Source organism: Pteropus medius, unplaced genomic scaffold (genome assembly GCF_902729225.1).
Source record: "Pteropus medius unplaced genomic scaffold, Ma_sr-lr_union100, whole genome shotgun sequence".
NCBI classification, from domain to species: domain Eukaryota; kingdom Metazoa; phylum Chordata; class Mammalia; order Chiroptera; family Pteropodidae; genus Pteropus; species Pteropus medius.
Genome location: NW_024349800.1, coordinates 2,176,218 through 2,197,387, shown reverse-complemented (window position 1 = coordinate 2,197,387; position 21,170 = coordinate 2,176,218). Strand labels below are relative to the sequence as shown.

Below are 21,170 nucleotides of genomic sequence, written 5' to 3'. Positions count from 1 at the left end.
AGCACATGTGACTTACTTGATATAGCCTCCTTTCACACAGAATCGTTGATGGGGACAGATGGCCAGTGATAAAATGTTCATGCAAAGTAAGGACTCCCTGGGTCAGAAAGAGTTCAATTTTTAATATACCTCTGCTTTTTTATACTCAGTGCTTATCTCACTATTACAGTGGAACTGAAAGTTTCTGCATTTCCATTCAAGGAAATACCTTCAAAAATCATGCTCCCTGGTTGTTGAAACAAGCCCAGCATTAGTAAGTTCACATTCTCAATCCAGGGGAAGAAAGAAGACTTAGTACAGAGGCGTCCTTAATGATATCTCCTCCTCAAGTTTACCAGCATTTTGGAAGGATAACATCTCTACGTTCTACCTTTCTTAACTCTCATTTACTACCTTTTCCAATGAGTGGTTGCAATATTAAGTTTGGTCTGAGGATCCCAAACCTAAACACATTTCTCTGCAATATATCAAGTCACAATTTACAAAGCACTTTCTCACCCATTGTTCTATGTAATCCTCCTAAGAGTCTTGGGAGGTATATATGGTTTGTCCCTGTGGATTGTGCTCTGAGCAGCCTTCTCTCTGGGGTTCCAGCCCTAGAATTCTCCCTACTCCTGGAGGAGCTGCCTCCTGAGCACACTCATCCCCTTCCTAACTTCCCAGTTCCATCCCGAGGTCTAGCTCCATGATGGAGAATGAACTCCCTCAGCTCCCAGAAGTCACTACCACAGCCCCCAGCAGAGACCTCTGCAGCCCTAGGCACTCTGCCTTGGAACCAGGATTATAAGTAGGATTTGGCTGGATGGGGCATTCACTGGCCTCCTAGGGTTCAGAGAGCTTCTGTTTTGGATTCACTCCAGGACCTTGGGCACTTAGAACCAGAGAGTTCCAGAACTCCCCTGCTCTGAACTCCCACTCCTACATTTCTTCATTCATTTATTCATCCATTCAACAAGCATGCATTGAGCCCTACACTGCACTAGGTAAAGGACTAGGGCCTGAAAATACAATAGGAACAAAAGACAGTCACTTCTAGTGGGCGAATGCAGACTGCAATGATAGAGTTAGCACTGGGTAGCATGGGAACCTCTAGCCCAGCGTGGGTGGAGTAGGGAGGAATAGCAAAGCCTGGAAAACTTCCTGGAGGAGGAAATGCCTAAGTAAGAGCCAGAGAAACAGAGAAAAGGCATTCTACACCAAGGGAACAGCATGTGCAAAGGCCATAAAGCAAAAGGTGTCTCCCATCAGCATTCCTGATGAAAGTCTCATTCATTATTCTTTGAGCTTCTCTTGGCAAAACTGAACAGCCTAATCCAAAGTTTTGTTTCTTCATTTCTCTCAACTCCTTAGCACACCTGCTGCCATGCATTCATTCAAAATTAACAGACTCATGGTCTTGAACCTTTGCTGGTTCTGTCCTCCTGGGCTCATCCCATTATACAGAATTACTTGACTCTCACAGGTAAACTCACTGCATGGTGCCTCTAGCCTGGCAAGTGCCCCACCCAGGCATGTTCTTGCTTCCCCATGTCCTGTAAGTAACCTTGTTGTACTAGACAGCCAGGCCCTAGCCCCAACCCAGAAGCACTGATTTCTTTCCTTCTTAAACGTGATTTTCTATGGTAAGCTTCTTCTGTCACTTGTTTGGGTATCTTATAGGGGTGATGTGAAACTTAAAAGAATTCTTTGCTCCTAGCAAGCCTTGGACCACCTCAGGCAGAGCCTCACTGGGCAGAGATCACCTGATCCAAATCTCCACTGCAAAAAATATTTTCTGCTTTTTCTTTGCGTCACGTATGCAGTTGGCTCCTTTCCATCTCTCCATCATTCCTGAGTGAATCTCGTTCTCTTGCCCGCCTTCTGTTGCACTTGAGCCTAAAATGAAGCATGGCTTATTCTAGAAGAATAGTTCCTGGTATGTCTCTTTTAGAAAAATTTGTTTCTGGCTTCTTTGGGCTGGCCTAGTGTCCAGATTTCTCACTTATTCTTTTCTGTTTGTTGATATTCACCAACCAACTGCCTTGGGTTTGGCTCAGGTGCAGCTCCTCCCTGCCCTCCTGAAAACCCACTGTGCTTCTCCACATTCCCTACTGCCAGCCAGGTGGCCTGAGCCTGTGCATGGCTCGGTGTTTCTCTTCTCACCCACTTCTCATGCCCACATGCTCTAACTTGTGATAGAACTTTTATTCTAAATCAGTACATTATGTGTTTTCCTTTCTTCTTTTTATTTTTTAAAATTCAAATCTCTAATCCCCAGGCTGCAGACTGGTACGGTCCATGGCCTATTAGGAACTGGGCTGCACAGCAGGAGGTGAGCAAGCGAAGCTTCATCTGTATTTGTAGCTGCTCCCCCAGCACTAGCATCACCGCCTCAGCTCTACCGCAGATCATTAGGCATTAGATTCTCGTAGGAGCACCAGTCCCTGATGCCAAAAAGGTTGGGGACCGCTGCCCTAATTCCTGAAGGGTGCCTGAGCTTTATTGCTTATTCAAAGACAGTTGGGTCTTTTTCTTCTTTGGCCCCCTTCTTTCTCTCTCCGAAGTGGAAGTTCTTGGTTACGTTTCTTATATAAGGCTGTTGAAAGAAACACCTATCTTTTTTCCTTAATCTTCTGAAAAATAATAACATGTTGGAAAGCCATTCGTGGCTTATTATTCCCAAACCCACTTTCTTTTTCTTCTGACATGAGTCAACTAGGATTTTAGTTGAGATTATTATTATTATCCTTATTTTTTGCTGTCAGTAAATCTTAAACTCACTGCTCAAGTTTTGAGATATTCCTGTAATCTGGCAAAATTAAAGAGAAAACATCAGAAAAAGGTAGGACTTAGTGACCGTGCCTCGGAGAGAGCTGTGGCTCGCTGTTATCTCTCAGGTCACATCCTTTTTGTAAGTCAAGATGAGGGAGCCGCCAATATTCTCTCCTGTGTGGAGGCTGGAAAGGGACCCTCTGGCCCTTTCTCTCTACACAGATCAAATAGGATTTGGGGCTGAAGTCATGGTTTTTAGAGTCTGACACATTCTACATTCACCCTGGCCCTTCTGAGACTATTTCCTGCACTGGAAGGAAGGATGGGACCAGGAGGCACGGGGAGGGGCTGTCATGTTAAGGAGCCTCAGAGGGGCTTGCGTGCATCTGTGGCCACAGAGCACTGCCCTTGTGAGAGAGACCACGTACATATTTCCTGCCATGCCCCAATCCAGCAGTACGTTCCTCTGGAGCCTTAAGTGCACATTGTGTGTTCACACACTTCCCTGGACACAGCCCTGCCTTAAAGTCTTCGGCAATGCGCAGGTGACCTGGCTGAGAGTAAGCTGCAGGCAGGGCTGTTTGGTAACAATTCTAGCTCCCCCAGGACACTGGCTGGCAAAGTGTGAACACAGCTTTCTCTCCAATTTGCCTGGAATTTTAGCTCCAATACTCTTCCTAGAAAAGCTGCCATTCACATAAACCATCCTGCTTATTTTGAGCTCTGGAATTCCATTGATTTCTGGAGCCAAAGTTGACTAGTCTTATAGAAAGCCAAAGGCCTAGGCTAGGAGGAAAAAAATGTTTGGACACCCCCTTTTCTGGACTGAGTTCCTTCAGGGGAGAAGAGCAAGGCTGAAAGGTATAAAGTCAGAATGTTAATCATGCTTAACAAGGGGAGCTAACATGAAGGAAAAAAAAAATCCATGAACTTTTGCATCATGAGACCACAAGAGTAATGCACAGTAATAATAGGGAAACAGATTAATATAGTGCAGTTTTCAAACTCTCATGGTCCTTCAGAGGTGCCTCAAGGGCTGCCACTAGGATAGAGAGGGAGGCTGAGGAGGTAGGGCTTGGACCTCTCTCCCCAATTCAGCTAAGATAGCCTTGTTCTGTAATGTTGAGTGTCCACAGGAATTGTTTTCTTGGAAAAGAAAAAAAAAGTTGGGATTCTACTGTAAAGGAAAAGGAAGGGATGGAGGGAGGGAAATGAAGGAAGGAAGGAAGGAAGGAAGGAAGGAAGAAGAAAGGGAGTGAGGGAGGGAGGGAGAGAGGGAGAATAGGAGAGAGGGAGGGAGATAGGATGCATGCAGATAGGCAGACAGAATTGAAAAGGTAGAAGGAATATCTCCCAAGCATCATGAGGTCTTGGAGCTGCTGGTGTCTGATTGACTATGTGAATATGTGCAAGTTGTTTCTGTTGGGGCTTTGGCTCTCTCACAGGAGAGAATGGTGGTGTTTAAACCTTGCCTCCCTTGGTGCCATGCAATGCTGTTGTGAGGATTAATGAGAGATCACGTGTGCAAATGTGCTATATCAGCCTAGGCAATGATTTTTCAGTGATTTCTCTCTTCCTGTCTCATGAGAAAGTCTTGTGGGAGAAGCATTCTCTCTTTTCCCATGAGGACATCTGAAATGTTGACCTATGGAACACTAGTGTCTAAGTTGCCACATATAGTCATTTGGGTCATACTCTGCACAAGGTTGCTCAGCCAAGAGGGCAGATGAGAGGTGACTCTGGCTCTTGCTCTGTATTCCACAAGCCCTAGTTCAAGAAGGAAGGGGGGCCTTTCTCTGATTTTCACTATAATATGTTGGGGCCAGAAGAGGCCCTGGCAGTGGCATACTTTCTCTTCCTATGGCGGCAGAGTAAAGAGTGAGTATGAATTTCCAGTTCAGCTCTTCATTGCTCGACAGTCTTAAAGTGCTCTGGGCTGTGTTGGAAGGTGGAGCAGCCCAGTGTGCAGACTTCTCTCAGCACCTTCAAGGAGGTGCAGATTGTTCCCTGCTTCCTCTCACCTCTCCCATAGACACTCCCCCTGCGGTGAACTACTCAGCAGCTCCTGATTAAATTGTAAAGTGCTGCTCTCCTGAGGGATCATTCTTCCCTGTTCAACTGGCAAAAATTCAAAAGGTTGATAGCATTCCATGGGCAGGGCTGTAGGAAAGAAGCATTCTCCTGGATTGCCGGTAGGAATATAAAATGGTGTAGCCCCAGTGCAGGAGAATTTGGCTATGTCTGATGAAATTACGTATGTACTTACTCTTTGACCCAGCAGACCCACTTCTAGGAACTTACCACGGAGACATGCCGCCACAAATACAAAACCACATGTACGAGGTTATTGGTTATGATAATAGTTATAACAGCAAAATATTAGGATGAAAACAAATGTCAATCCATGGGAGATTGGCTGATGAAATTATGGTTTATCCATGAAATAAGAGTACTTTGTAGCCATTTTAAAAAATGAGGAAGATCTCTATGAACTGATGTGGAGAGATTTCTCAGATTTGTTGTTAAGAGAAGAAACAAGTTTATGTAGTAGGGTAGTATGCTACTTACATTTTATGTATATATAAATGAGCATATTTTTGCAGAAAGAAACACAGCAGGACAAACCAGAAACTAATGAAAATTGTTAAAACGGTAAGATGCAGAGGGGAGAAGGATAAATAAATGGCCTCTCTCCATGCAATTTTTTATCTGGTTTTGACTTTTGGACCATGTAAATGCTTTATATTTTCAAAACTTCATTTTTTTTTTAAAAGATCTCTTTAAAAAAATCAGTCCCTAAAATTGAATATAAATATAAACAAATAAGCTGTGTATCAGATTGCTAACCACACAGAGGATAACGTCTGAACATGTGCTCTGGTCATATATTTTTCACAGGCTTTTTGAGTTACATACCATAAGGTTCACCCATTCTTAAAGTGTACAATTCAGTGGTTTTTAGCATATTTATAGAGTCATGTAATCATCGCCATAATCTAATTTCAGAAATTTTTCGTCATCCCCAAAAAGAACCTTGTACCCATTTGTAGTCACTCCCTATATCTCTTCTACCCCATTCCCCAGCTCTCAGCAACCGCTAATCTATTCTCTGTCTTCCGACCATACATCTTTAGTGGGAAACAGTCTGAGAACCAAAAAAACAAAATGAAAGCCCTGTAAAGAAATCTTAAATTTCATATAGTAACTTTATTGTTAGTGGTAATAATGATATTAAAATTCTGAAACTATTTAGTGTATATTATGAAGTGGATACATAACTATATTCATTATTAATGTTATTCACAAGATTTTCACTGTAAGGAAAATTAAGTATACAAAATAAATGAAGGTTAAGAAAACCTTTAAAATATATCAAGGTCTATTTTACATTCAAAAGACAAAAGAGACGTAACCAAGTGAATTGTGTTAATGTTGATTAGATCTTAGCTTTTGAAAAAAATCAGTTAAAGACATGAGACAGCTGGAAATGTTTGAATGTGGGCTGTATACAAGATGGTGTTTTGGAACTATTGTTAATTTTCTTAGATGTAGTAATGTTATGTAGTTATGTAGAAGAATATCCTTATGCTTAGAATATGTTGAAGTATTTAACAGTGACGTGATGTCTGCAAAATACTCTCAAATAATTGAGCAATAATAAATCTCTGTGGAGAAAAAGCAGATATAGCAAGATGAGTATAAGTTGAGGAGTGTAAGTGACGGGTGATGAAGGTTCATTATTTTATTTTTATAATATTTCTGTAGATTTGAACATTTTCAAAATCAATTGTAGGGAGAACTCTAAACTTGCTGTGTTTGGCAGGCTGTCCCATCTGCTTCTCCTCCAGTTCAGGCTGGGCCAGGTCATCTCTTTAGCCATCTACATGTTCCCTGCCTCCTTAACAAGCCAAATCAACATCCCCTGTTTCCTCACAGGTGAAGACCCCCTTGTGGATGATCAAAATGAACGAGATATCAATTCAGTCGCTGGTGTTTTAAAACTGTATTTCCGAGGACTGGAAAACCCACTCTTTCCTAAGGAAAGGTTTCAAGATTTGATATCTACTATTAGTAAGTATTTCCCAGGTAGAATGATTAATTCCTTGACACATAATTTATTGAAGTTGCACTATGGATTTATCACTGTACTAGCTACATAGGAGGGACACTGAAAGAAGCAGTATGGCCCTTGTCCTCACAGAACTTAAAACTAGTTGTGGAAATAACAAGATGGTTTATAACGGAAGAACTAACAGCCCTGGGCATAAAAGGAGCCCAGAACAGAAGAGACAGAGGGACACTTGGTTTCACAGATCATAGCTGAGGGAGAGCAAAGCGAACAGAGTCTTCTAGGAGGAGTGGACACAGTGATCTTGGGAAGAGTTTTGGACACACAGACCAATGGACCCAGCAGAAGGGTGTTCCAGCGCCCTTGCACAGTACACAGTGCAAGAGGCAGCAAGGGTTAAATGGAGCAGAGAGGGAGGACCATGAATGCCTTGCAAGGATTCTGGAGCTTTTCCTCTTGGGTAATGTGGAGCCATGGAGGGCTTGGGAGTCAGGTCAGTAGCATGACCAACAACAGAAATGGTGAAAATAGGTTGACTGGGGGCTTCCTCTGACATTGCTAGCCTTCAGAGTCTTCCTTGACTGGTGTTTCTGTGGATGAAGGCAAGAGCCTAATCCAGGGGGCTAAAATAAAGGTGCCTTGATTGTAAGATGCCAAACTCCAAGGCAGCCTTTTGAGAATTTTTTTTTTAAATAAACTTTTGATATTAGAAAATGAGAATTTTAGTATTTTGGAATAAACTCTTTAGTTCGTTTTACAGAACATTGCCCCACACCCAGTTTCACTAGGGATGATTCTCGCAGTTCTCTGAGAGAGATTTGCAGCTAGGACAGTGCCCCTGGAGGTGGCAAGAGCCTACGGAGGCTCCAGCCCTCTTCTCTGCCCTGCGTGAAAGACCCTTCTTGTGCCCTTCTATCCTTCACACTACTTCCTCTCGTCTTTCCAGACCCACTTCAAGCTCCAGATCACCTCTCAGAAATTCCAGGCCACAAAGGCGCAACACTGTCTGAGTGAGCCCCATGTCACCTTGCTCAGCCAATGTTTCCAGAGGCCCCAACAGTCCAGTTCCTGAGCAAGGCCCTGAGTGGACAAGGTCATTGACCTCTATCACAAGCTCATGATATTGAATACCTAGACTCACACCTTGAATCACACCATGAGAAAGAATGTGCCTTCTCAGTTCCCTCCCGAACCCTGTGATCATATCAAGGAGAAACCCTCATGGGACAGTCTCCCTTCTAAACAGAGAGATGGAGCCTCAGTCTCAGAAACTTTTGTATAGAATGATGTCTACCTATAATTTAGTAACATTGTTTTGTTTTCATTATATCTATTTTTATGTTGCCTCCAAATTATGGCAAGAGATCCCGGTTTTTCATTTACAGAGTGAGATCAAGTCTCCTGTTTAAATAAATGTTTTTAAGAAAAAAAGTAATAAATAATAGTGGAGGTGGTACTAGGGCACAACGACTAAAGTTAAGGACATGGAGGGTCTGTAATGAGGGATGACGGAGTCAGTTAAGGTGCAAGAGCCTTAACTTTGTGTGGAGGCTTCCCGGAACCAGACCTTGAAGGTAGGCTGGAGTGTGCTGGGCAGAGAAGAGGGGTCACCAGTGTGTGCAAAGGGGCAGCCAAGTCCTTTGTAAGAGGGAGATGGCAGATAAGGCAGCCTGGCACAGAGCTTCCCAGTGGGGCACTATTGGAATTTAGGGTAGAGCAATGCCTTATTGTGTGTTCCCAGCACTGCGAGAAAGACCCTACACTGAGGACACTTAGCACCTTGGTCCATGGATCCCAAATGCCAATAGCACCCTCCAGTCACCTTTTCAACCCCAAAGAATGCCACCAGAGGTGCACTACTGCTTCAATTGAGAAGCATGGCTCTAAATCATCTTCAGATACCTTGAGAAAGGGCAGTGGCTAGGACATAGGGCAAGCAAGGTTGATTGAAGCCCCATCACGAAGGATCTTGGGTACAGAGGAAAAATAGGAAGAGTGGTGTTTTAGAAGGAACATGTTGACAGAATGTGGAGGATGGAGAGAGGGGCTATGTGAGAAAAAAACATGTTTTCTGAAAAAGAAACTGACACGGATTTCTGCATCAGCATAAGCCCTGCAGATAAACATCACAGCTTCAGCAGCTCACTCTTATTAGCGCCAGCTTTCCCTCTTCACAAGGCACAGCTCATGAAGCACTTTTCTCTCCTTATCAAGCCCAATTTTCTGCTCCCATCCCTGGCCTGACTGATAAAAATACCAGTGTCTGTATCTGTAGGACTCATCTGAAAACGAAATCCCAATAATCTGCCAGTCAGTCTCTTTGGCCAACGTGTAGCTTGAGAGGTGGTTATTTATTCAGCACTAATTTCCTGAGCACCTACTATGTGCCTGAAGGTTTAATGAAACACAGGCCCTGTTTAGGACTCATAGGTTGTAGGTGACAGAAATTCAAACTACATTGGTTTAATCCATAAAAGGGCTTACATTTGAATCACACCTTGAATCACATCATGAGAAAGAATGTATTGGCTTACATTCCTGAAAAGTTTAGGTCCAACTGGATGCAGACCTCATATGGCATCAACAGGAATCTGTCTCCTCCATCTCTGTATTGTTGTCACTTTCAGGCAGGATCTTCTTCCTTGGGAGCCCCTGGCTGCTCTAGACTTCTCTTTACCTCACGGGTCCCCAACGCTTGGTCCGTGGCCTGTTAGGAACCAGGCCACACAGTAGGAGGTGAGCTGCGGGTGAGCGAGTAGAGCTTCATCTGTATTTGGAGCTGCTCCCCAGCACTAGCATCACCACCTCAGCTCCACCTCAGATCATCAGGCATTAGATTCTCATAAGAGCATCGGCCTCTGGTGCCAAAAAGGTTGGGGACCACTGCTTTACTTGGTTTCAAGAGGTCACCTCTCTCTACGTTCCTCCAGCCCAAACTCCTGAGGCTCAACTCCATTTGGGTCTGATTGGGCCATGTAGCCCTCCCTGGGCCTGCACCTGTGGCCAGGGAAATACGATGCTGTAATTGTCCAGGCCAGGCTCACACAGTATCCTCAGAACTGAGAGTAGAACTGGCTCCCCTGAGCCATGTGGGCTGACCTAGGAGGTAGGACTTGCAAATGTTGGCTGCTTGACTCTCTGAGGATGACAGACAACCTGAAAGCCCCTTTATGTTACAGAACTGGAGAGCCCAGCTGAGAGGGTGCACCAGATCCAACAAATTCTCATCACCCTTCCCCGCGTGGTCATCGTGGTCATGAGATATCTCTTCGCTTTCCTCAACCAGTGAGTTACCCGGCCAAGGGGGCCCCTCTTTGACTTGGCCCTGGTCTCCTTTGGGAAGGGGTGTCCTGAGGCTTTTGCAGGTGCAGCTATTCTTAAAACAGAACGTGGAACCCTCCTGGATTGGAGAGGAGCCCTCAAAAGAAAGAAACCAAAGGGGGAGGCTTTGCCTTTCCCAGGTGACTTGTGGGTGCCTTCTCTCTTGTAGCCTCTCGCAGTATAGTGACGAGAACATGATGGATCCCTACAACCTGGCCATCTGCTTTGGGCCCACCCTCATGCACATCCCTGATGGGCAGGACCCTGTGTCCTGCCAGGCACACGTCAACGAAGTCATCAAAACCATCATCATCCATCATGAAGCCATCTTCCCCAGTCCCCGGGAGCTAGAGGGACCTGTGTATGAAAAATGCATGGCTGGAGGGGAAGAATATTGGTAAGATTCCATTCCTCTTAATACTGTTATTATCGTCATGGTTGTCGTTGTTATTGCGTTGAACAGGAACAGTAAGAAACCCTGCGGTTTTCTTACTGCTTTGTAGTCAATACTGCCATACACATTTTCCCATTTGAGCTTTGTAGCAGCTTGATGTGAGATAGGTGCATCTGTCAAGACTCTCTTGATTTATAAGGGACAGAAATATAAATCAAATTGGCTTAAGCTAAATGGGAATTTACTGGTTTACTTAACTAAAAAGTCTGTGTTCATGGCTTCCGTTAGAACCGGATCCAGGGGTTCAGCTATTATCATTAGGACTCAGTCCTGCAATGCCCAGCCTGTGGCTCTGCTTTCTTCCATGTTGGCTTCATTCTCAGGCAGCCTCTCCCTTGGTGGTTTCAGGAAGGCATCTGGTAACTCCAGATTTAGAGCCCATTCTCCCAGCATCTCTAGAGGAAAAAGAACTCCTTTTCAAATATTCTGACACAAGCTCAAGAATGATGTCTCCTTGCTGAGGCTTGGGTCTGGAGAACTAATCACACTGGTTAGGAGATGTAATGCTGTCATCGGCCAGATGAGTTACAAGCCCATGTCAGGTAGCAGGGGAAGTAGATAATCCCCACCTCAACCTTGTAAACTGAGAGTGACACTTCCCACCATTGTCCCCTCCCACTCAAGAGTTCTCTTTTTCAGAACATGTGAGTTCACAGTCTTTGAGAGCTCCACACTAAGTCAACAGTTGCTAGTTGGGCACCTCTGTGTCCCTGGAGCTACACTGGGTCTTGGGAGAAATATGTCAGAACCTTATCAAAATCAGGGCTTACTGCCTTCCCCAGCCTAAGACCTTACATGTGGCAAAGATAGGACATTTTTTTTTAGTGTGAAAAAGACAGGAGATTCAGAACACAGCCAACAGAGACCAAAGGGTTCACACTCTTTCTTTGTTCCCAATCCAGGACAATACACAGCTACATATTTAGCCATTACCTGCTCCACTTTGAGCTAGGTGCCTACAGGAGTTTGTCTTTGATTATCAAAGCATCCCTGGATTCTTGAAACACTTTAGTTCTGTGGGCATATTTGAGCAACTGCTTCAAAGAGGGGAGATGTTCTAGCCCGTTTCCCTGCAACACTTCCCCGCACAGAAATACCGGGCCCTGGTGTTATCTAATCACAGCTCCCTAATCTCATTTGAGGCACTAGGAGCAAGTCTATCCCTGTTCTGTAACAGAAACATTAAAAAGCCAGCAAGCGTACTTTCTGGACAAAGAGAGGCTTTTCAAGTGTTTGCAACCATCACCGGTTCCCTTTTTGCTGCAGTAAATGTAGTTGGTGTTCTGGGAAGGACCCTGCAGGTCTGAGTGTACTTACCAAAGAACAATATACACTCATCACACTTTTCTTAATCCTATTTGTGTCCCATGAGAAAGGAAAACTATTAATTACATGGTAATTTTGGAGACATTTTCAAAGCCCAAAAGGGAGATTTGGCTGAAGGTCTCATAGTGGACGATATTCATCCAATCAACGAATGGTTACTGAGCATCTATCCTGGGTCAGGCCCTGGCCTAGGGGCGGGCAGGAGTGAGCACGAACAGGAGTAACCACTGATGCAGGGAGCTCTAGTGGAGGAGGAAATAGGCAGTTCCAGAAGTAGGCTCCCCAGAACCAGTGTAGGGAGGTCAGGAAAGGCTTCCTGGAGGAAATAATGACTTAACTGGGACCTGTAAGATGAACTGGAGTCAGTCAGGTGACGAGTGGGAAAAGAATGTTCTAAGCCTGGAGCATTCAATAAAACGAAAAGTTCTGTGTGTCTGGGGTGTTTCGTGTGATGAGGGAAAGGGGAGGTAGGAGGCGCCACAGGCCAGCAGGAGTCAGGTTATGAGAGGTCTTAAAGAAGCCATTGTGCAGAGTCTGGACCTCATCCAGGAGGCAGTAGAGAATTTTTCATAATAACGTCTATATTCCTTTAAATGGCATTGTTTGTTACCTCCTCCGAGAAGCCTCCCCTGACCACCTATCTAGGTCCCCTCTGCTGTTCCTGTCTTTGCTCATTTGTTCCTACATAACATATTTCCACTTGCAGCGGTTTTATTTCCTGGCCCATGAGGGCAGAGTCTATGTTCACCTTACCCATCAATGCATCCCTCCTTCCTAGCACAGTGTCTGACATATATTAAGACTCAATCTTTGGCTCAATTAAAAAAATGACTGACCGACTATGTGAATGAACCCTGGCATCAAGAAGCTTATAATTTAGCGAGAGGGTAGCAGCTGGCAAAATTATCCCTGCATTAATGACTAAATTTAACAAGCCTAAATACACTCCACCACCCTGCCCTTCATGGTCACCAGTCTGCTCGCCCCAGCTGGGCTGCTTTGGGCTTTTGCACACAGTGTCGTGAGGCACCTGAGGAACCCTGCTCCTGGAGAGCTTCATTCCACTTCGCTGGGTGTGTCACCTCCCCTGTAAGACAGGGAGTCAGGCTAGATGAATGACTCACAGTACTTCCAAAACTTTTTTTTGTTCTGGCCTGTGGTTCTTTCTAGGATAAACACTAGGGTTTTACCACTGTCCTCTGGATCTTTCAAAATACCTTGGCGTTGACAATCTTTACCAAGAAGGCAGCCCAACAGATTCCAGGACTGGGGACATCTGGGGAAAGGTTATGCAGGGAAACGTTGTGCAGGGGGCTGGGAGTGGTTTTCTCTTAGGAAGGTCCATAGGTGGTCAGCTGGAAAAGAGGGGATCAAGTGGGCCTGGGCCTGATCCGGGTTAAGACCCAGCAGTGGGCTGAACTGGAGACCGAGGGAGGCTAAGGGAAGTGTGAGGGTACAAAGCCCCCCAATGAGTCCCCTTCCCGTGTTTCTTTGCAGTGACAGCCCACACAGTGAGCCAGGAACCATCGATGAAGTTGACCATGACAATGGCACTGAACCTCATACCAGTGATGAAGGTGAGTGAGGGGAAATCTGGGGCCAAGGAATCCACCCAGGGGCCTCTCGTGCTGACTCATCATGCCTGCTCAACACCAGGCTGACCTACATAACCCCTACATAACTCAGAGCAGCTTTGCAAGTCAGCACATCATCCTCCAGAATAGATGGGGACCCAGAAAGACCTCTAGTTCACCACATTCCTACCCGGCTGCTTCATCCTTTCTGTGTCCTTGCTGGCCCAAGTGCAAATCCTAAGTGACAAGAGTTTCCTAAGTAGGAAGCATGCTTTCTCCCTGCATTCCTCCCCCACCCAGGATCTGTTCTACACCCAACCCGTGGTGGGACTTGGGGCACGTCAGTAAATGAGACATGGGTCGTTGAGGAGTTCCCAGTCTCGTCACCTGATGAACTGGGAGTAGCTCCCCATCATGCAGAGTGATAATGCCAGATTACAGGTGTGTCCCCAGTGCAGTGGGTGCTGGAATTTGAAGCCCAACAGTGACAACTCAGAGAGGGAAAGGCCAGCCCAAGTTTGGAGGGCCTCGCCAGGCTCTTCTACTTCTCCTTCAAGACAAGGAGAAGAGAGGTTAATCTCGAGGGAACCTGCACTGTATAGACAAGCAATTTGGATAGTACGGGCTCAGGGCCAGCATATCCATTAGACAGAGTAGGCACAGTGCCCAGGGCCCATGATTCTTTTAGGGACCCATAAAAATGTTTTAATTTTTTTAAAGAAAGAAGAAAAAATGAGTACAATTCAGCCTGGATTATACTCCTTTTTATACCAATGCATTTGTAAAATATAATTTTTAATTTTTTTTTTTTTTGCTAATGGAGGAAGGAACTCGTGTAAGCAAAAGTGCTGAGGTCCCAGGAAAGTCATAATGCAGTCCAGTGTAGATCAAGCTTAGCCCTCCCTTCTCCCTGTGATAGTTTTGCTTGTTAAATATCATTGTTTTGCGGTTATCTTATTAGCGTTTGTGTTTCTCTTGTGGGACACTCCCAGGCCCTTTTGGCCAACATTTGTCATGACAACTAGGTATACACACAGGTGTGGATTCTGGGTGCTGGTGAAAGAGGCGAGACTGATAGGTGGATTTTTACATTCTGGTAGGACTGTTTCAGTTGCTAATGACAGGACCTCCAACTCAAACTGACTTAAGCATGAAAGAGATTCAGATCACATACCTGGAAACTCCCAGGGTAGGCATGCCTCAGGCATAGCTGGATTCAGGAGCTTAGTTGATCATGTCAGGAATTTATCTTCACCTTCCTGTTCTGCTTCCCCCTATGTTGGCTTCATTCTCAAGTAGTATCTCCCTGCTTGGCAGTCTCTGTCAGTTCCAGACTTTCATCATTTTTTAATGCAAAGTCCCAATGAAACAGAGCTTCTTTTCCATAATGGTTCCAAGAAGAAAAGCTCCGGAGAGCGATTCTCACTTGACTGTGGTCCAAGTGGGAGCCATTGGGTCAGGCCTGGGTCACAGGTGCAGAAAAGCAAACTGAGGTATAATGTTAGCTCTGCTAGCATCCTTAGAGGCTAAAGTCATCCTTAGCAGAAAAACATGTCCCGCAGAGCCTTTGTTAGGAGCTATGAAAGCTGCCGCCTTCTGCTTGTTTGCAGTGATTTGCTTTCTCTTTCCTGCTTTTCCTCTTCTCTACCACCTCCAGTTCTCCCTCTCCATCACTTTTAACAGCCCTAACCCCCTTCTTGTTCTCTCTCTCTCTCTCTCTCTCAGTCTCTTTTCTTTCACTGGGGGAAAACACTTTCTAACAAGATAGACTGTTTTTTCAGAAATGAGATGTGTTGAGACTGCTGCTGGTGGAGGCAAAAGTGTCCACAGGAGGGCAAGTAAGGTGCCCACTGAGGACCCTTGCAGTCCACTTTCCTCGGGGCTGAGGTCACTGTCAGTCAGCCCATATGTGCTTAGTTTCCCCAAGCTCCTCGGCCTGGAGGTGGAAGGCTGCTGTGGGCACCAGGGCTGAGAAGGATGAGGGCCAGAAAGAACGGACCTTGCTGGGTGAGGGAGGAAGCAGCCATAGAAGGCTTCATCCCACACCGAGAAGACAGCTCCCCGCCATCCCAGAAAATGCTGCCTGGCTCCTCTCAGAGTAGAGACATGCAAAACAGGATAAGTCAGAGTTGAGTGTCTGCTTCCCAAGAAAGCCCCTTTTCCTGTTGGCCTTTGTCAGGCTGCTGGTTTCTGAGAATGACAAAGGCAGAAAGAATCATTTGGGAAGGGCCACAGCCACCCCGGGGGAGAGCCCGTTTCCTGCTCCCTGAAAGTTCTCACTGTATCCTGTGGGTTGGTGTGACATGCTAAATCAGGGGCCTTCTTCAGAGGAAAATTCATCGCCTTTTCTGAATGTTTACATTTATGCCAAGCCAAAACAGTCACAGAAATACTGAGTTGCGAGAATAGTCAAGGGGCCCTGGACTCTGAGAAAGATGACTTGGATGTGAAAGATAAGGAGAGAAGTTTATGGCCATGTGATCTTTGGCAAGCCATATAACCTCTAGCCTCAGTGTCCTTATCTGTAAAATGAGAATGATTGCACCAGGAGAATTGTTGCCTAGGTTAAAATGAGGTGACACAGCTGAAGGAGCTTAGCACAGTGCCTGGGACAACTAGGTGGGTAGAAAATATGAACTGTGTATGCAGTATAAGTCCTTTCTAATAGAGAAACTGGGTCCAGAGTATTATATTGACCTCACTGCTCACTGGCATCTTGAACCTCCTGATTTCTTCATCTATTTTCCTCTAAGACATTTCATTTGGAGGATCCTAAGTATTTTTGTTTCTCTTGAAAATACCCTGTATGAATGGAGCCCAGCAGACTTCAAAAATCAAATCAGCCATAAAACCACGACTCCATGTCCTTGTAATAGATGGGTCACCCAATGAGTGACCAAAATGGAGGAACAGGTTAGTCGTTTGGCTTTTACTGCCTTTTCTGTCTCCAAAGATTCTGTACCCAACTGCTGCCCTGTTTGAGTCTGTTAGCACATCATCAGTTTAAGTCTGGAAAATCCATTTGTGCTTGCTCTTTTGGTTTCCAAGATTTATAAAGAAACCATGGTTAGGCTAAGAATCTTTGATCGTCAGAACTAAACCAAATGAAAACAATAATGTAGCCTGTCAATAGCAACTTTATTAATTGGATGCTATATGAGCAATGACTGTCAGATTAAAAAACAAACAAACAAACCACTAAAATCAGTAACAGAAACATCCATAGAGTAAAATATGCCGATTTTTCAATTATAATTGTATCATCATTGTTCTCTCACTGATATTTTCCCCAAGTTCTCCAAATTGCCTTTGTCTCCTTGCCCATCATCTACATCTAGAAAGCCATTAGGCCATTAATTCTTTGGATACATCAGGGGTCCATGAATGGGCTGTAGGAGGTTTGTTACAGGCAAAATTTTGTTTCTGTTGAAATGTGTACCTCCAAGAAGAGGTCGGTAGTTTTCATCAGTTTGTTCTAGGCATCTATTCCAAATCGGAGTAAGATTTTTATTTGTTTTTTAGTTCCCAATAGCTTCTTTAATAAAAAAATTTCAAACATATAGAAAAGTTGAAGGATTTATACAGTGAACATCCATATACCTACCACCTAGTTTCTACAATTGTTACCATTTTGTTTTATTTGCTTTATCATATATTTGTCTATCCATCTACCAATCCATCTTATTTTTAACACATTTCAAACTACATTGTTGTCATCAGTGCACATCAGCCTCAAACATTTCAGCATGCAAATCATCAACTAGGGGTCAATATTGCTTATAGTTCTTTTTCGAAGTAAAATTACATACAATGAAATGTTAAAATCTTATACGTACCATTCCATTAGTTTTTATAAATGCAAAAATTTGTGTAACTCAGACCCCTATCAAGATATGGAACATTTCCAACACTCTGGAAAATCCCTTCATGGCCCTGCCTAGTCAGCCCCTATCACAAAAGCCCAAGAAGCAACCACTGAAATGATGTATCTTTTTCACCGTAGACAATTTTCCTGTTCTAGAACTTCATATAAATGGAATTATACAGAGTTTTTTGGCACTGTCTTTTTTTGCTCAGTGTAACAGTTAGAGATTTACCTATGTCGTATGTATTAGGTGAGGTTCTGATGGTATGAAATGGTTTTACAGTCAGTTTGTAGGCAAACACCCAATTCTGCCTGAATCACGGCCCCTCTGCCCTGTAAGAAATAAATAACCATAAAAAATGGCAACAGTGGCCACTTTTTGCTACTTTGGCTGTTGTTCCTAACTCCCAGTGCAGAGATGGTAAGCTGGCCCGCACCACATGGCTTTGGCCTGATACCTAAGGAGAACTCTCCCTTCCTCTTATTTTAACCATTTTATTGTGATATAATTCACATGCCATACAATTCACCCATTTAATGTGTACAATTCAATGGTTTTTAATGAACTCACAGGTATGTACAACCTTCACTACAATTTTTGAACATTTTCGTCACTACACAAAAAGAACCCCATGCCCTTAGCTGTCATCCCTTACCTTCACATCCCCCCCACATTTTCCCCAGCCTTAAGCGATCACTAATTTACTTTCTGTTTCTATGGTTTTATCTATCTTGGACATTTCATATAAATGGAATCATGCAATTTGTGGCCTTTGTGTCTGGCTTCTTTCACTTAGCATTATATTTTTGAGGTTCATCCCTGTCATAGCTTGTATCTGGAGCTCATTTCTTTTTATGGCTGAATAATATCCCGTTGTATGGATATACCACATTTTGTTTATCCATTTATCAGTTGAGGGACAGTAGGATTGTTTCCATTTTTTGGTTATTATGAATAATGCTGTTATAAATATTTGTATATGACTTTCATACAGACATGTTTTCATTTCTCTTGTGTATATCTATGAATAGGATTGATGAGTCATATAGTAGCTCTATGTTTAATCCTTTAAGGAAACACCAGACTGTTTTCCAAACTCTAGTGGATGTGAAGTGGTATTTCATTGAGGTTTTGATTTGAATTTCTCTGATGCCTAATGATGCTGAGCCTCATGTGCTTATTGGTCATTTATATATCTTCTTTGGAGAAATCTCTCTTCGGATCCTTTGCTCACTTTAAAATTTGGTTGTCTTTTTATTATTGAGGTGTAAGAGCTCTTTATATATTCTATTTATAGTCCTTTAGCAGATATATGATTTGCAAGCATATTCTGTGGGTTGTCTTTACACTTCTTCATGGTATCTTTTGAAATGTAAAAGTTTTTTTAATTTCCACGAGGTTTAATTCATTTACTTTTTCTTTTATTGCTCATGCTTTTGGTGTTATATTTGCCAAATCTAAGTTCATGAGGATTTACCCTATGTTTTCTTCTAAGAGTTTTATAGCTTTAAGTCTTATGTTTAGGTAATCCATTTGATCCATTTTTGTATATGGTGTAAGGTAATGGCCTAACTTCATTCCTTTTAGTTTGGCTGTCCAGTTGTCCCAGCACCATTAGTTATTCTTTCCCCCACCGAATGGTCTTGATCTGCTTATAAAAAGTCAGTTGATTATAGATGTATATAGGTTTATTTCTGGACTTTCAATTCTGATTTATGTTTATCTTTGCCACCAGTATTAGACTGTTTTGATTACTGTTGCTTTGTAGTAAGTTTCAACATGAGGAAGTGTGAGTCCTCTCAATTTATTCTTATTTTTCAAGATATTTTGGCTAATCTGGATTCTTTGCAATTTTATATGAATTTTAGAATCACCTTGTCAATTTCTACAAAGAAGTCAACTGGGATTCTGATAGGGATTGCACTGAATCTGTAGATCAGTTTGCCAATATTGCCATCTTAACAGTAAAGTCTTCCAATTCATGAATATGAGATGTTTTCCCAATTCCTTAGATCTTCAATTTCTTTAAACAATGATTTGTAGTTTTCAGTGCATGAGTTTTACATTTATTTTGTTAATTTTTTTCCTCAATATTTTATTCTATTTGATGATAAATTGAATTTTCTTTAATTCCACTTTCAAATTGTTCATTACAAATGTATTATAAAAACAATTGATTTTAATAAATTGCTTTTGTATCCTGCAGCCTTGCTGAACTTGTTCATTTATACAAATAATTTTTAGTAGATTCCTGATGGTTTTCTATATACAAGATCAAAGCATCTGTGAAAAGACATAATTTCACCTCTTCCTTTCCAATCTGGATGCGTTTTATTTTCCTTGCCTAATTGCCCTACTTAGAACCTCCAGTACAATGTTGATTAAAGTAATGAGGAAGCACATCCTTGTCTCGCTCCTGATCTTAGGGGGACATCACCCAAGATTTCACCATTAAGTGTGATGTTGGCTGTGGGTTTTGCACAGATGCCATTTATAAGGTTGAAGAAGTTCTCTTCTATTCTAGTTAATTGAGTATTTTTATCATATTGGATTTTTTCAAATGCCTTTTTCTTCATCTATTAAAATGATCACATGATTTTTTATTCTATTAATTTATATATTAGTTGATTTTTTTTTTGGCTGTTAAACCAGTTTTGCATTCCTCAGTGAAATTTCACTTGGGCATGGAGCATAATTCTTTTTGTTGTTACTGGATTCAATTTGCTAGTATTTTGTTGAGGATTTTTGCATCCATATTCACGAGATCTTGGTCTATAGTTTTCTTTTCTTGCGATGTTTTTGTCTGATTTTGGTATCCAGGTAATAATGACCTCATAAAATGAGTTGGAAAGTATTTCCTCCTTTTCTCTTTTTTGCAAGAGTTTGTGAAGACTTGTTATTCTTCTTTAAATGTTTGGTAGAATTCAACAGTGAAGTCATTTGGACCTAGGTATTTCTTTGTGGGAGGGTAGTTTTTTGATTACTGATTCAATCTCTTCATTTGTTACAGGTCTATACAGATTTTTTATTTCTTCCCAAGTTAGTTTTAGTAATTTGTGTTTTTGTCGGAATTTGTCCATTTCATCTAGGTTATTCAATTTACTTACATACAAATGTGCACAGTGTTATTGCTTTATAATCCTTTTTTTTTTTGTAGAGTTGGTGGTAATGTCCCTTTTTCATTTCTGATTCTAATAATTTGAGTCTTCTCTTTTTTTCTTGGTCAATGTAGCTAAAGGCTTGTCATATTTGTTGTTCTTTTCAAAGAACCAGATTTGGTTTCACTGATTTTCTCTATAAGTTTTCTATTCTCTATTTCATTAACTTCTAGTCTAATCTTTATTATTTCCTTTCCTGCTTTAGGTTTAGTTTGTTTTTCTTTTTTTCAATGTCTTACAGTAGAAAGTTAAGTTATAGATTTGAATTTTTCCTTTTATCTTAATACAGATATTTACAACTACACATCTCTTTCTAAGCCTTGCTCTAGTTGCATCTCATACATTTTGGTATGTTGCGTCTTCATTTTCATTCATCTCAAAGTATTTTCTGACTTCTGTTTTGATTTTTTTCTTTGGCCATTCGTTATTTAGGAGTGTGTTGTTTAATTTCTTGTATTTGTCAGTTTCCCTAGTTTTTTCCTGCTATTGATTTCTATAAGAAAAATCAATGGTTTCATTCTATTGTGATTAGAGAATATACTTTGTATGATTTATATCCTTTTAAATTATTGGGGTTTGTTTTATGGCCCATTATATGACACATCCTGGAGAATGTTCCATGTGCACTTGAGAAGAATGTATATTCTCTTG

The 21,170-nt window shown here is 42.4% G+C and overlaps 1 protein-coding gene across 5 annotated transcripts in view; it reads left to right on the top strand.

Moving 5' to 3' along the window:
* Window positions 1–21,170, top strand: part of SRGAP3 (SLIT-ROBO Rho GTPase activating protein 3) — a 239,674-nt gene that overhangs the window by 195,910 nt on the left and 22,594 nt on the right. For 4 of the 5 annotated variants that reach the window (XM_039886636.1, XM_039886638.1, XM_039886639.1 and 1 more), the window contains 4 exons: window positions 6,688–6,822; window positions 10,000–10,105; window positions 10,311–10,538; window positions 13,419–13,498. In XM_039886636.1, coding sequence (XP_039742570.1) covers window positions 6,688–6,822; window positions 10,000–10,105; window positions 10,311–10,538; window positions 13,419–13,498 — 549 coding nt within the window. Of the gene's footprint in view, window positions 1–6,687; window positions 6,823–9,999; window positions 10,106–10,310; window positions 10,539–13,418; window positions 13,499–21,170 lie in introns of those variants that run through there. The other variant, XR_005658157.1, reaches the window with a different exon arrangement.